This window comes from Lactuca sativa, chromosome 9, assembly GCF_002870075.4.
Source record: "Lactuca sativa cultivar Salinas chromosome 9, Lsat_Salinas_v11, whole genome shotgun sequence".
Taxonomy (NCBI): domain Eukaryota; kingdom Viridiplantae; phylum Streptophyta; class Magnoliopsida; order Asterales; family Asteraceae; genus Lactuca; species Lactuca sativa.
Window position 1 is genome coordinate 151,822,767 of NC_056631.2, and position 14,088 is coordinate 151,836,854.

The window sequence follows — 14,088 nt, forward strand, 5'->3', positions numbered from 1 at the left end:
ACATTCTGCATCTACCATATGAATAAATCATTAAGTGAAAATGAATAATTTTTAAAGTTGAAAAATTATTTTTCGTGGCTTATCTGATAGGATTTCAAGGGGCAAAAGTGGGATTGAATACGCCTCCTGCAACAGTCAAAAAGATTGTAAAACTAAAAAAAAAAAAAAAATACTATTCTTATAACACTAAATAACTTCATATTTCTGTGACTCTAACTTGTAGTGGAGCCTTTGTGGGGACACAGAATGTAATAACAGTAGGTGTGCTGTAAAAGACAGAATTTGTTCTGGATTCTATCTCAAATGAGTGTCACAGAGGAGAACCACTGACAATATAACATGTAATATATGAGATTGTTGAATTCAAGAGGAGGAGATTATCAAATCAAATTATTAGAATATGATACATACACATCAAGCTTTTCCCAAGAGGTTGAAGTGTTCCTTGAGATAATGTCGAATATCTCAGGAGACCAGCCATCATCAGAGAGGCTAACATAATATGCAACCCTGAATGCAAAAGATGTCAACAGTATGACATTATGCAAAAATAATTTATATAAACAAACAATAGAAACCATAATTCTTTATTATAGTATGCTTACAATCATAAAACAAAGTTCTTTACTTATAATTTACTAATTAGTGACTGCCAGCTTGCTGTTATAGTAAGGAGGTGAGAACGCATAAGTACTTCACATTAGACTTTCAGAAAAGTCAATGGCTAGTCTACATTTTCTAGGTCCTCATTCTGAAATCCAACACGAAGCTTCTAAGATAACTGAGTATTTCTTCCAAACCAATCTCCTGCCTTCCAGATTTTAATGATTATGTCAATTATATAACTGTAGATGAAGATATAGAATCCAAAAATAGTAACTTAGACAACATGTATCAAGGTGAAAGTCCGATTAAGCATGCAATTCTTCAAAAGATGTTATAGTAAGGAAAATGTATAGAATTATATACTTTACAAAGTAAAGGAATTCTTTTTACTTGACATAAAAAGATATGCTAAAATGCTTAATCTACTGTAACTAATTTGAGAAACCCTAAGTGTATAAGTAACGTAAGAAATCAGACAAAAAAAATTTGATGATACCCTTATAAATGCATACCTGGAACGATTTCGCCGGTGTGTGGGTTCATATAGAGGAGGAAGACGAAAAATAATCAATCTGATAAAGAAGAAAGTGAAAGAAAGATTAGTGGATAAAGCTCCTTACATCAATCGGGGTGGGATGGTTAGTGATGATGGAAGGATCAGGAAGGTTTATCGGTGAGAGCAGGGACAAAGTTGTCGATCAAGACGCCATCTAAATAGCCAGGAGTTGTGGTGTTCGGCGAGGCAGACGAAATCAACTGAAACCGGCGGTGGTATAGAGGTGGAACCCTTTTAGGGAAGACGTAAAAAGGACGAATCGAATAACACCCTAGAACCGATTACTTCATACCCGACTGGAGTTTCTAGGGTTGGAAGTGATTTCAGGGTTTTTAGTAATGATATCTGAGATGGAGTTTGGTGAATGAAAGCAAGCACGAGATTTGGTGAATCAATTTCTAAAGAGAACACGTCGAGTAGAAGACAGGGAAGAAGGAGTCGGCAATGGATAGGAGGAGGTATCAAGGATAGGATGAGGTATAGATGAGAGAAAGGCGGTGGGAAACATAGCGCTATGTGTAAGAAACTGAATGGAAGATAATAGCGGTGTCCAGAAGAAACAAATTAAATGCGAGACACGTATCATTCAACAATTGAAAATATATAAAGAGGGATCAGGCAGTGGAGGGATGAAAAATAAAAACTAAAATGTCAAGCCCAAAAATTATTGTGGTCAATGTCTAAAACAGAAAAAATAAGGGATCAAATATGACAAAACCTTAGGAATTTTACTGTTCCTAAAAATTGTCCAACTTTAATATAACTTTAATATATATATATATATATATATATATATATATATATATATATATATATATATATATATATATATATATATATATATATATATATATATAATGTATTGATTGTGTGTAATATATTATAACAACTATTAAAATTATATTATTTTATGGTTGTTAATTGCAGTTGACATATGAACAAAACTAAATATAAATCTTGATTTTATGTTACTTTTAACGTTATTATTAATTAGTTTTAAAATTATTTATTTGATATTTTTTTAAGTTAACTTAATGTAATTTATAAACTTGTATTATTTTATTATTATTGTTAATTAGTTTAAAAACCATTTGTTTGGAGAATTTTAAATTATTATAAAAAAATATTTTTGGATATATTTTACTTAATTTGGCATGTTGATTTAGTTTACATTTATAACATTTAAATCTTTAAAAATAATCCGAAAAATAGTCTTCCGATATTTTTATGTTTATTTTATACTTTGAATTATATTTTGAATTTAACATGATATTTAAATTATTATTGAAAGTATATTATATTGATAATTCAAAAATATTGTAGTGGTGTTTATTATGATGACATGTGCCGAATTTGAAACGATCTAATGAATCATCATGTAAACTCAATAACACAAAGAGTAAATAAATCTATGTAAGCTCATATTAGATCTAGAAATGATATACAAATGAGTCTGTACAAATTTCTCTCTCTAGACTAACACTCCAAATTGATCATTACATAAAATGAGTGTCACTCACTTCTTTATAAAAGAAAGACAACTCATTATACACATACAAAGGAGTAAAGCACAAATACATCCAAGAGTGGCTTTGCACCCTAACATTCTGCCCCTCAAAGTTAGGATTGGATGTCCGACTTCAATATCCAACAAGCACGCACGATCAAGACCAAACTCCCCCTCGAAGTAACACCGGTCTTCAAATCCGTAAAGAATACCAAAAAAGTCGCTTCGAATACCCATCCTCCTCCACCATTTTATAACAAAAAAAATGATTATAAAACCCATTAAGGGTGAGAAGCGCCCGAGGAATAAACTTCACAATACTCCCCCTTGATGTGGGCCAAAAATGAAACTCCCGAAAAACTTGCACGGAAAAAAAATCACAAAAAAGCCTCAAAAAATTTCCAATCACTACAAGAAAAAGAGCCTTTTACGACGCGCAAACCATGACACTCATAGATTTATGTTACGTAAATGTGAGTGACATTAAAAAAGTGTCATCTCTTCAAATAATTTAAGGATTTAAGTCACGCATTATTGCATGCCCTGAAATTAGTGTCATATAAATAAATAAAAAAACACGGAGGATGTTGTATCCTAAATGGGCGTCCTCTATGAATGTCATTTTATAAATTTAAGGAAACGCGTGTGTACAGTAGATACGGGGGAAAACGAAATCCCCAATTTTTTTTGAAAACCCTACCTTCTTTCTTCCTTTCATCTTGGCAATCGTATTCTCCCGTGCATCTTGGCAATCGATTCTCCCCTTTCCCTCCTTCTCCTTCTTCTCCGATCCGCTTCTCCGCTACTCCTGACGATTAACAAGTAGGCCCTCATCTTCCTCTTCTTCTCCGTATGCTTTCTCCTCCCTTCCTCGCCGGTGGTCGCTGTTGCTGCCTACTTCGACCAGCCATGCCCTTCTTTTTTCCGAGACCAGGAGCATCTATCGACGACTTTTCTGCTTCATATCGTCGATCCTGCATCTTCGAGGCTAAACCCAACTCGAATTGAGAGGTTACAAAATTAGTGTGGGAATGGCTGAGAAATCTGCTCCAAGGGCTCCTCCTGCTCACGGGTAAAGGTATAAATATAATAATTAGCTCATGAAGCATGTCTAATTTAACTTTTTTTAATGTTTGATCAGATTATGAATTGATAGGTTAAAGAAATGGTGGCTGCTTCTTTAGTGAAAGACCAAAAGAAACGTCCCTCTTCTGAGAAGCTCTTGAAGCATCCTTTCTTCAAGCATGCAAAAACAACTGATTATTTGGAACGTACTATTGTTGATGGACATTCTCCCTTAGGTGATCGTTTTAGGATGCTAAAGGTAATGTCAAACTTTGACTTTCATAATTCATGAGTCATGTCTCTACTTTCTAGTTATTTATTTTCTTTTTTTTGGCTAAAGAAGCGATCTTATTGTACAGAGTATCTAATCTTGTTTATACTTTATTGTTTTTATTTCTTGCATTATGCAGCAAGAGTATATACGAGGAATTAGCACGTGGAAATTTAACTTAGAGGATTTAAAGAATCAGGTTGCACTTGTATGTGTTCAAATATAAGACAAGGAAAGATATATAAGATTTGATCATGAAATGCTTGTTTTTTTACGGTATTACCCTTTATGGCAGATCAATGACTTGGATGAAGTTTCAAATGTAGAAGACCCGAAAACTACAGAGCAACAAAAGGGGGTCAATGGTGTTACATTACTATCAGAAAAGTTGTCCCCGAAGATAGATAATAATAATACTAATAATAATATTAATAATAATAATAATAATTCAAATGCTAAAACAGGTGATGAAATTCCTATTTTGGAGAATTCATTAGTATCATTTCCAGTAGAGCTTCTTCAAGCACTCGAGTAAGATCATATCTATAAAATTATCTAAATTTCACATCGTTTTTTATTATATGCTGTGAGATTCAATAACCTGTTTGTTAACATGAATTTAGGGGATATTTTGATGCATGTGAAGATAATGTGGCGACTGTTAGCCCAACTGGACAAGATGAGAATCCAATCTTCAAAAGAAGTATATTTGATAGTGGGCCAAGGTTCAGGGGTAGAGAACCATTTTTGTCTCATCCAAGTGAGCTGAGGCAGATTCTAATTGAGGTCATGGATAGACCAAGTACAGAATCAGATCATTCTGGACATGATCCAAGAATTGAAGATTTCACACAAGCAACAACAGAAAATGTCCCAGAAACCCGTGCACATGTGATAGCTGGTAGGTATCATGTTACAGAGTATCTTATTGTCTTATTAATCTTTATTATTTTCTCTTGCATCTAAAATTACCATTTTACCCTTGATTTTTATATTTTCTCAGAACTGGATTTGAAGAGGACAAGAATTTCCATGTAGTTTTAAATTCCGTGATAGTTGGTAAGTATCATGTTACAGAGCATCTTGGTTCTTCTGCAGGTATTTTCATCGTCATTGTTAACTTATGCCATTAGCATGGGAAGCATGCATATTGATCTCATGTCAAAGTCCATAATATATTTTTTGTAAAGGAATTATCTCCTTTTAATTGTATAAGCAAATGTAATTTCAATAGGATACAACGATATCAAAGCTATTGCTGAAGGAGTTGTTCTTGGTGTTGCTGTAGTTTTCGCATATCAGGCAGTTGCACTTGTTTGGTGCGGGTGCAGAAACCAAGAAGATCATTTCACTGATCTTCCTGGTTAGTTAATATAACAAAAAGATCAGTTGCCCAACTTTGATTCTTTCCTCATTTGATTATTTTACATTTGTAGCTGAAGAGGACCCCAGAGTTCACCTGAAACAACTGATCAAGTGGTTTTCTTTGCATGAACTACAAGTTGCAACAAATAACTTTAATGAAAAAAACATTCTTGGTTGAGGTGCATTTGGAAAAGTTTACAAAGGACGGTTAGCTGATGGTGCTCTGGTGGCTATAAAAAGACTGATAGATGATGTTAAAGGTGGCGAATTACAGTTTCAAATGGAGGTTGAAATAATAGTCCAACTGTACGATTGCTTGTTTATCCCTTCATGGTCAATGGAAGGTCAACTTTGAGAAGTGTAGATTTTTGAAATCTTTAGACTTACCGGTAAACACTTATTTTTAATGTTTTCACAGTCGAGTATGAATCACATTGGTTGAGTTTTTACTGTCCAGACCTAGTTTATAGTCTAAATTTGAGACCTTAGAAGTATGCATTTTTTACTTAGTTAATTTGAAGTGTGAGAGAATACATACTTTGATGAGGGTACTGGAGGGATGTTTTTCAATTATATTCATTATAGTTTCAAAGCTAAAATTAGAGTATACTAAGGTAATTCCAATTAGTAACTTACTAAAAATCTAAACTTTGTGATGGGTAGGTTAGACTTATTAGCTTGGAAATGTATTGATGTTATTGTTACACTAATACTAGTCTTGTTAACGGTATTTGCACAATGATACTTGATAGCCAAGTAGTGCCTTCATATTAGTTTCAAATACCTACTTTGGAATTAGATTAGTCATCAAAATTTTGTTCATGTTTTAAGGTTGTCTAATGTTTTTCTCATTTGTATTTATCAATTTATTCCCAACAGGCAGTCATCAATATTACTGGATGGAAACGATTATGCCGCACTCTTAAAGATGTTAGTTTGATTTGAACTGATATTACTGGTTCCTTTCATACCATATGCTTATTCTAGCCAACATATTGCTAATTTTCCATGTTATTTACAATATATATGGCTAATAGGCACTGTAAAATAATTTGCTGTGCAATAAAACATTCAAGTTTATTGGTGCAGCTGTTGCAAGTAGGAACGACTTTATTATCCTTTGCTATTGTAAATATGTTAGTTGTTACACCGATGCTCCAAACTTGAAATCTATAGCTGTAATTTTTCTTCATTTCTTCTCTTTATAATGAAAATCCATTTTTAGCCGGTGTTTATCTACTATGACAACAATTGATATATATATATATATATATATATATATATATATATATATATATATATATATATATATATATATATATATATATATATATATATATATTCAAGAAATGCATATTGACATCGTCTTAGTTGAAGTTTGTGACTTTTAGCTCATAAGGAATTAGTTTTTTTTTTCTAACGTTTTGTCACATTGCCACTTCAATATTTTTGTCTGGCATTGGTACATTCAAGTCCAGCAATATAAAAAAAGAGGGCATTAATATGTTGTTTCGCCCGGGGCATGAAAAACCTTAGGACCGGCCCTGGTTCTATGTTTGTAAAGGTAATAATAGAGTAAATTTATGTTTGATTTTTCTATTTTGACTGGGTTTATACTTGTATTCTATTTTCTATTTTAATATTTGTATTTTTGTTGAACACAGGATGTAGAAAAAGAGAATGAATAGGAGGAGAAATTTGTTGGTAATAAGGATTAGGATAATGATTCTTCAGATGGTGATGTACTTGTTAATGGTCATGAGGCTGAGGCTGGGGTTGATGAAGAGTGGGTTATAGATAATGCATGAAATCCGTCAGCAGCTTAAAAGCAATTTGTGAAAAATTCGAATCTTATTTTCTGGTGATTTATTTCAATTTTATTTTTTTAATTTATTGTTTGTGTATTATGTGGACCTGTGGTCTAACTTGTTCAACTTCATTTTTCTCTGAATGATAGTACTTACATGGCGTCACTATTTTCACTATAGACGGTTATGAACTCCTTCGTCAGGTAAGATTTAATTATAAGATTCTTTTTTTTCTCTGATTTTTTGTACGATTTTATTCATGATTTGATGAAATGCTTGGTTGAAGAGGATTGAGAAGGGTAAAATAGTCATTTTCACAAGTTTATCTTTTGTTCAAATCTGACCGGGTGGAATAGTAAAATATGAGCTACTGGTGGAATAGTCAAAAATGGTTTCCTTCTTTTTCTTTCTTTTTCAGATATAGTAGTTGCATTAAAGCTTTTTGCTGCCATGGATCCATATTAGGTACTTCCTCTTGACCAGATGTACACCCTTTAACACAATATATAACAACCATTAGGATGTACACTCTTAAACATATACTTGGTAACTTTTTTAAACATAAAATTAAATGAAAGTATGTTGCTATATCTTACATTTTAATCCAACCCTAATGTTTATGGTTGATTGTAAGTTCAGGTTGTTATGCAAGCTGGTGATGCTGAGCTTGAAATGCGAGGAAGGTGCAGTGCAGGTCAACAGGTGTGCCATCATTTCTAATTGCCCATTCCCTTTGTATTTTGGATTGAAGGAATTTCACAAATCCATTTTCAATTGATCTCAGGTGCTTGCTTCACTGTGGAATACTTGCACTTGATGAACTAACCACCAATTTAGATGTTCCAAATGTCTAAAGTCTGGCTGCTGCTCTTGTAAGGTACATTTTTTACTGTTGTAATTAAGGATGTTCCAAATGCTAAACGGGATGATTATAGGTTGGGCCAAGGAGTGTCATCATAAGTTTTTGGTTTTTAAGGTTGATTTTGAGAAGGGTTATAATTCCTTAAGATGAGATTATTAAGATGAAGTCCTATATGGGGTTTGGTGATAATTTTGAGAAATTGGATTTGTCTCTATCTAACTTCTTCTATGGCTTCTATCGTGATTAATGGTTCCCACATATGAATTTCAGCTTCAAAGGGTGTTGAGATAGGTTTTTTTATTTATCATTGTGATAATTTTGAGAAGTTGGATTTGTCACTATCTAACTTCTTATAGTCACTGATTGGTTTCTTGTTATGCTTAAATCTTAACAGTTATCAATCATGTCAACCTTCAACAGTAGAAAAAGATATCGTGTATGTGTTCTTGTGCTGCCATTGTGGATTCGGGAACATCCTTGCTTACTGGTCCAACCGTATGTATCTCACGTAAAGCTTCTGTTAGAACTATTAATCTCAGGGATTTCAAGTTTTTCATAATTCTTGTATATAATTAGTTTGTAAAGCTCTATTACAACTTCTATTGATTTGTTTTATTTTTTCATGGAACGATTATTTGTTTGACATTAAATTTTATGCAATGGATTGTATGTTTTGTATATGATATTTTATTTTCTATTATGAGACATTAAATGCAAATTTAATTTGAAAATTTGTAAATCTATAAATAATATTTTTTTTAAACATTTAACATTACGATACGCAAAAATGTGTGTCATCTTCATTTATGACATAGCCTTTCTTGACAGGGGCTTTAATGATACGCAATGCGAGTCATAAATGCGCGTCGTAAGGTTACGACGTGCAAATGCGTGTCGTCTTCCTTTATGACAGGGGCTTCCTTGATACGCATTGCGCAACGTGCGTCGTAAATGCGTGTCGTAAATGCGTGTCATAAATGCGTGTCGTCTATAGACAACGCGCAAAAGCGTGTCGTCTCTCGTTATGACATGGCCTTCCTTGACACACATTTGCGCGTCATCTGAGCGTTTTACGACACACATTGCGCGTCGTAAAAGGCTGATTTTCTAGTAGTGGATTTGTGAAATTTTTTGACCTTTTGGGTGAAAGTTGCAAGATTTTCCAAAATCCGTGTAAAAATCATCAATAACAGAACAATGCAGGGACCCGTTGCGCCAAAAATAGCTAAATATGCAAAATTCTCCCCCATTTGCGAAACTGGATAGAAAATGTTAATTCGCACAAACTGCAGGAACTTGAAATGTACATTCTTCAATTTCTCATAAAATCAGCTTGATTTCGAAGTTGCATATTTGTTGCCAACTTTTTGAAACTTCAGGGACTCATTTCGAAACTTCTGCATTCTTCACTTCCAAACTTTCAAAAATCAGTCCAACTTTCGAATATGGGTATAAAACGTTAATCTTTCGAAAGTTGTAGGGACCAACTCGAAAATTATGCGTTATTTCTACCAAACTGTCGAGAATTAACCCAAACGTCGAAGGTGGGTAAAAGCTGTCAAACTTTCAAAACTTGAGTGACTAATTTCGAAAATTTTTATATCTTCTTCTCCAATTCGTGACTCAGTTGCAAATGTGGACACTTTGACAAAAACCTTCGTTAGGGGGTGGTTGGATAGGGAGAAAATAGGTTGCTTATTGCTTATTGCTTAATCCCACCATAATAAGCAAATTTAAGTGTTTGGATAGGAGTTTTTAAAAATCAGCTTATTGCGGTAGGAATAAGCAAAATAAGTTGATTTTAATAAACAAGGGGGAATGCTTATTGTTTATTGCTTATTGGTCATTTTACTCATATAAACTATTTTATTTTGCAAAACACTTAAATGCTTATTGTTTATTGTTTATTCCCACCGCAATAAGATAATCCAAACACATTTTAAAAAAATGTTTATTCTCACCATAATAAGCAAATAAGCAATAAGCTAATAAGCTAAAAACTATTTATCTCTGGTATACAAAACCTTCGTTATCATTCGCTTTTGATTCAAGCCTTCACATCAAAATCCAAAACTTTTGAAAATTAAGTACTCAAGCAATATTGATTCCAAGATCAACATCACTTCCCAGCAAATCAAACTCGACCATCAACAATGCATTATCGAGTCATTGCTCTTGAATTCCAAAATCAACAGACCTTTACTTTTTCTTACCCATCATCGTCGATATCACAATTCCAAGCCATCGATTCCAGTTTAGATATCCCTCGACATCAAATAATACACCAAAAGAACACATATGACTATCAAAATCGAATCATCTAAGCATTCGATGTCCAACAATCGAATCTTCCAATCACTAGCAAACCACAACAGATTTGACATCAATCCTTCGTTATAAAAAAATCGTTGTTTTTCATTTAGCCAAACTCAACATTAAAATCAAATTCGTCATATTTATTCGCGAAATTGATTTCCAGTAACTTGTGAATCCATTCACCATTACCAAACCTTCATTTTTCAAATACTAAGTCATCAACAATCAAAAACATCAACCTTCACTTTTCATCACTGTTTCCAAAAATCAAATACCATCACATACTTTCGAAATCAGATCCTTGACTCCAACTTTCATTCTTCGCTTTTCAGTTATGAACACAAATACCATCGACCATTGAACAATCGACTTCCAATATCCACAATCGACTCTCGACTATCAACCTCCAGGCGTTCGATTTCAATAATCTATCAGATGATTTCGACACCTGAGTTACTGAATCGACAATCCAAACATTTAATTTTGACTTTTGTTTGACCTTTCGATTCATCTGTTCTTCGGTGTTCTTCATTCGTTTAAAAAATCTTCAAATTCCTTGATTAGATTTACTCAATAATCAAAATCGATTTTGAAGCAATGTCGATTCTATCATCACAATCAAAGATCCAGTTTCGATTCCTTATGTATAACTTGATTATCATCGGTTTATGATTGAACAAATTAAATCAAATCGATTCACAAGCTTAAAATCACTAATAACATTGATTGATTATTGAGAATAAAGAATCGAAAACAAAAACAAATCAGCTGAACAATCGTCAATTATCAGAATGTACAAACGTGAAATGCGATGATGGACATATAACTTTTTCAGAATCGTGCAACACAGACTCTATTATCAAATGGATTTATTGAATTGTTAGGCTCAAGCATGACCAATACCAAGCAAAACGAATTTGACTAAGGAAACAGGAAGTAGAATACGATTTGGGCTCAATTGAATAGGATGAATAGTAATGGATTGGAAATGTTTTGGGCTTCAAATCAGACCACATCATCACATGAACAAAGAAGAAAAAATGATTTTGATTTTTATTTTTAGGATTTTGATCTAAACAAAATTAATAATCAATGGGGTTGAGACGAGTTTGATCCAATGAGACAAATCAATCAAAAACGAAAAACGCAAATCATGAATCGAAAACATGGATGTTTTGGCATCCATTTGAGAATTTGAGATACCTTTTTGACGAATCGAGTTCCATTTTCAACGAATGAATCAAAATTAAAAGATCTTGGTTTTTTTCGGAATGAGAAAATATCCAATTTGAACATTGTACCACCCACGATGCGTGTTGTACAACTCGTTCTTCGTGTTCTTCGTCGACCAAGAACATCTTCAAAAGAACCACCAACACTTTTGGGTTTTGACTTCAAATTCAATGCAACCCTTGGAGATTGTTGCTTTGGAACCCAAATTTGCTTCACGGATTTCAGATTCACAACAACATTTGACGATTTTTGTGAATAAACCCGCTTGTTATTCCGTTTAATCTTCTTCTTATTTTTCTTTCTCATCTTTTTGCATCTTGAAGACTTGATTTCATGAACAAACCCACTTTCCACAACTTTAACTTTGTGAGTTTGAATCAAATCTTTTGGAGTTTGCTACTTGTGATTTTCTTGGATCATCGGCTTCCAATAAGGAATCATTCCTTCAAAGGAATCACAAGAACACAAAATATCATCGGTTTGAACTCCAATTGAGCAAAAAACTTTTTCATTGTTAGAATCAAGTTGAACTCCTTTTTCATGAACATCATGATCATCATCAAGAACACCTTCCCGAGCTTCATGATAATCTGTATAATATTCAAGTTTATTGCTTCTATATTTGCATTCAGTACGAGGAATTCCTTCTATGACTTCTCCTTCTTTCTTATTTCTTCGTCTCTTTTGATATGTTGTAACCAAACGATCAAACAAATCTTTGGTTTGATAAATTGGACAACTAATTATTTCTCCAACTTCATTCTTTTCTCCATTTACAACGATATCCCTTTACAGTCAAGCTATAAAGAAGATATTCAAAAGTGTATTCACCCTGAAAATATTTACCCTGTATCATGCATTTCTCTATAGTTGCTTCTTTACTTTCAAATCAAACGATATGAACTTGGATTTTCTAGAGAGAGAAGGTGAAAATCAAGAAGATCTCTAGAGAGAGAAAGTGAATATGAACCAAATTCCAATGAGAGAAATTGGTACAAACAAGTATTCTAGAGAGAGAAAATCGAATTATGGATCAAATCAAGGAAAAATTTGATTTCTAGAACACCAAACACTCTCTATACACGAAGATCAATAAGAACATGAAGAATCACCAAATCTAGATAGCCACCATGGATCAATTCTTGATCAAACCAAGAACACCCGCTCTAATACCAATTGTAGTGGTGTTGATTATGATGGCATGTACGGATTTAGAAAAGATCTAGTGAATCATCATCTAAACTCAAGAACACAAGGAGTAAATAAATTTGTGTAAACTCATATTAGATCTAGAAAGGATATACATATAGGTTTGTACAAATTTCTCCTTCTAGACTAAGACAGTGTTTGTTTTTTGTCCGCAGATCTTCGCGGCCTCTTCTGTCTGCGCGGCGCAGACCACGCGCAGACATTAGCCTTCACATACTGTTTGTTTTTTTGAATATTGTAGACCTAAAAATGTTTGTGCGCCCTCTTCTTTGCGCAGATGTGGACCAGAGTCTTCTAACATCTTCATACATCTTCTAGCCTAAAAACAACACATATACTTTATTTTTTTTTTTAGTTTTTTTAAATTTATATTTATTCCAACTTTATTAGTGATAAACAATTTGAAAAAGAAAAGTTACAATACTTAAAAAAAAGTGCGTCGACACAAGCCTGATATTTTTGACAAATTTATAAATAAAAGTTTATTACAATAATGGTCGTTGATGTTGTTTATATAAATATGAAAAAAAATAATATACTCTCATATTTTTTGTGCCGAATTTTATAAAACATTATTTAATAAAGCATCATTAATTTTTTAGAAAAAAAATAATTATTGCACGTTTTTAATTGATTTAATTGAAAAAGTCGAAGGTTTTTTTTTCATTCATTTATATATCAAATTCTGTGATTCCTAATTACAATGTTTAGGCATAAATTTGCGACCAAAATTGTTGGTTTTATCAAATATATACGTTAATTTGTACCATTTTTATTTTCAATTTCTATACAATAATACATAAGTCTATTTAGATGTGTTAATTATTTATAACAAAGTCATAAATATATTAAAAAATCACTTTGTAGTTTAAAAAAATCAGTTTTTTTTAGTAGCCTGCAGATGTTAAAAAAACAAACAGTCTTCTTTTTTCAGACTTCAGACATTTGGTCCACCTCTTCTGTTGCAGAGGTCTACAGATGTGGTCCGCAGACTGCAAATATTTTGCCTCAGAAAAAACAAACAACACCTAACACTCTAAATTGATCATTACATAAAATGAGTGTCACCCACTTCCTTATAAAAGAAAGACAACTCATTATACACATACAAAGGAGTAAAGCACAAATACATCCAAGTGTGACTTTGCATAGTATTTCAAACTTAGTAACATATTTAAATTAATAAAAAGATATATTAGAATAAAAAAAATAAAGAGTTTGATAAATTTAGATGTATGTACAGAAAAAAATGATTATTTGTTAGTATATAGTATATATTTCCTTAGCCTT

General features: G+C 32.7%; 1 protein-coding gene and 1 long non-coding RNA gene across 2 annotated transcripts; both read left to right on the plus strand.

Annotated features, from left to right (window-relative positions):
• The first annotated feature begins 3,837 nt into the window (after window positions 1-3,837).
• LOC122196124 (uncharacterized) lies at window positions 3,838-6,237 on the plus strand. Its single transcript, XM_052767441.1, has 4 exons — window positions 3,838-3,993; window positions 4,145-4,536; window positions 4,629-4,906; window positions 5,009-6,237. The coding sequence occupies exons 2-4, from the start codon at window positions 4,265-4,267 to the stop codon at window positions 5,041-5,043; spliced, it is 585 nt and encodes a 194-aa protein (XP_052623401.1). The 5' UTR covers window positions 3,838-3,993; window positions 4,145-4,264; the 3' UTR covers window positions 5,044-6,237.
• A 606-nt stretch (window positions 6,238-6,843) lies between these two features.
• On the plus strand, window positions 6,844-8,711 carry LOC122195978 (uncharacterized). The gene is made up of 4 exons (XR_006187146.2): window positions 6,844-7,643; window positions 7,818-7,880; window positions 7,963-8,055; window positions 8,435-8,711. It is a non-coding gene; the product is annotated as an uncharacterized LOC122195978 (long non-coding RNA).
• Window positions 8,712-14,088: the final 5,377 nt, after the last annotated feature.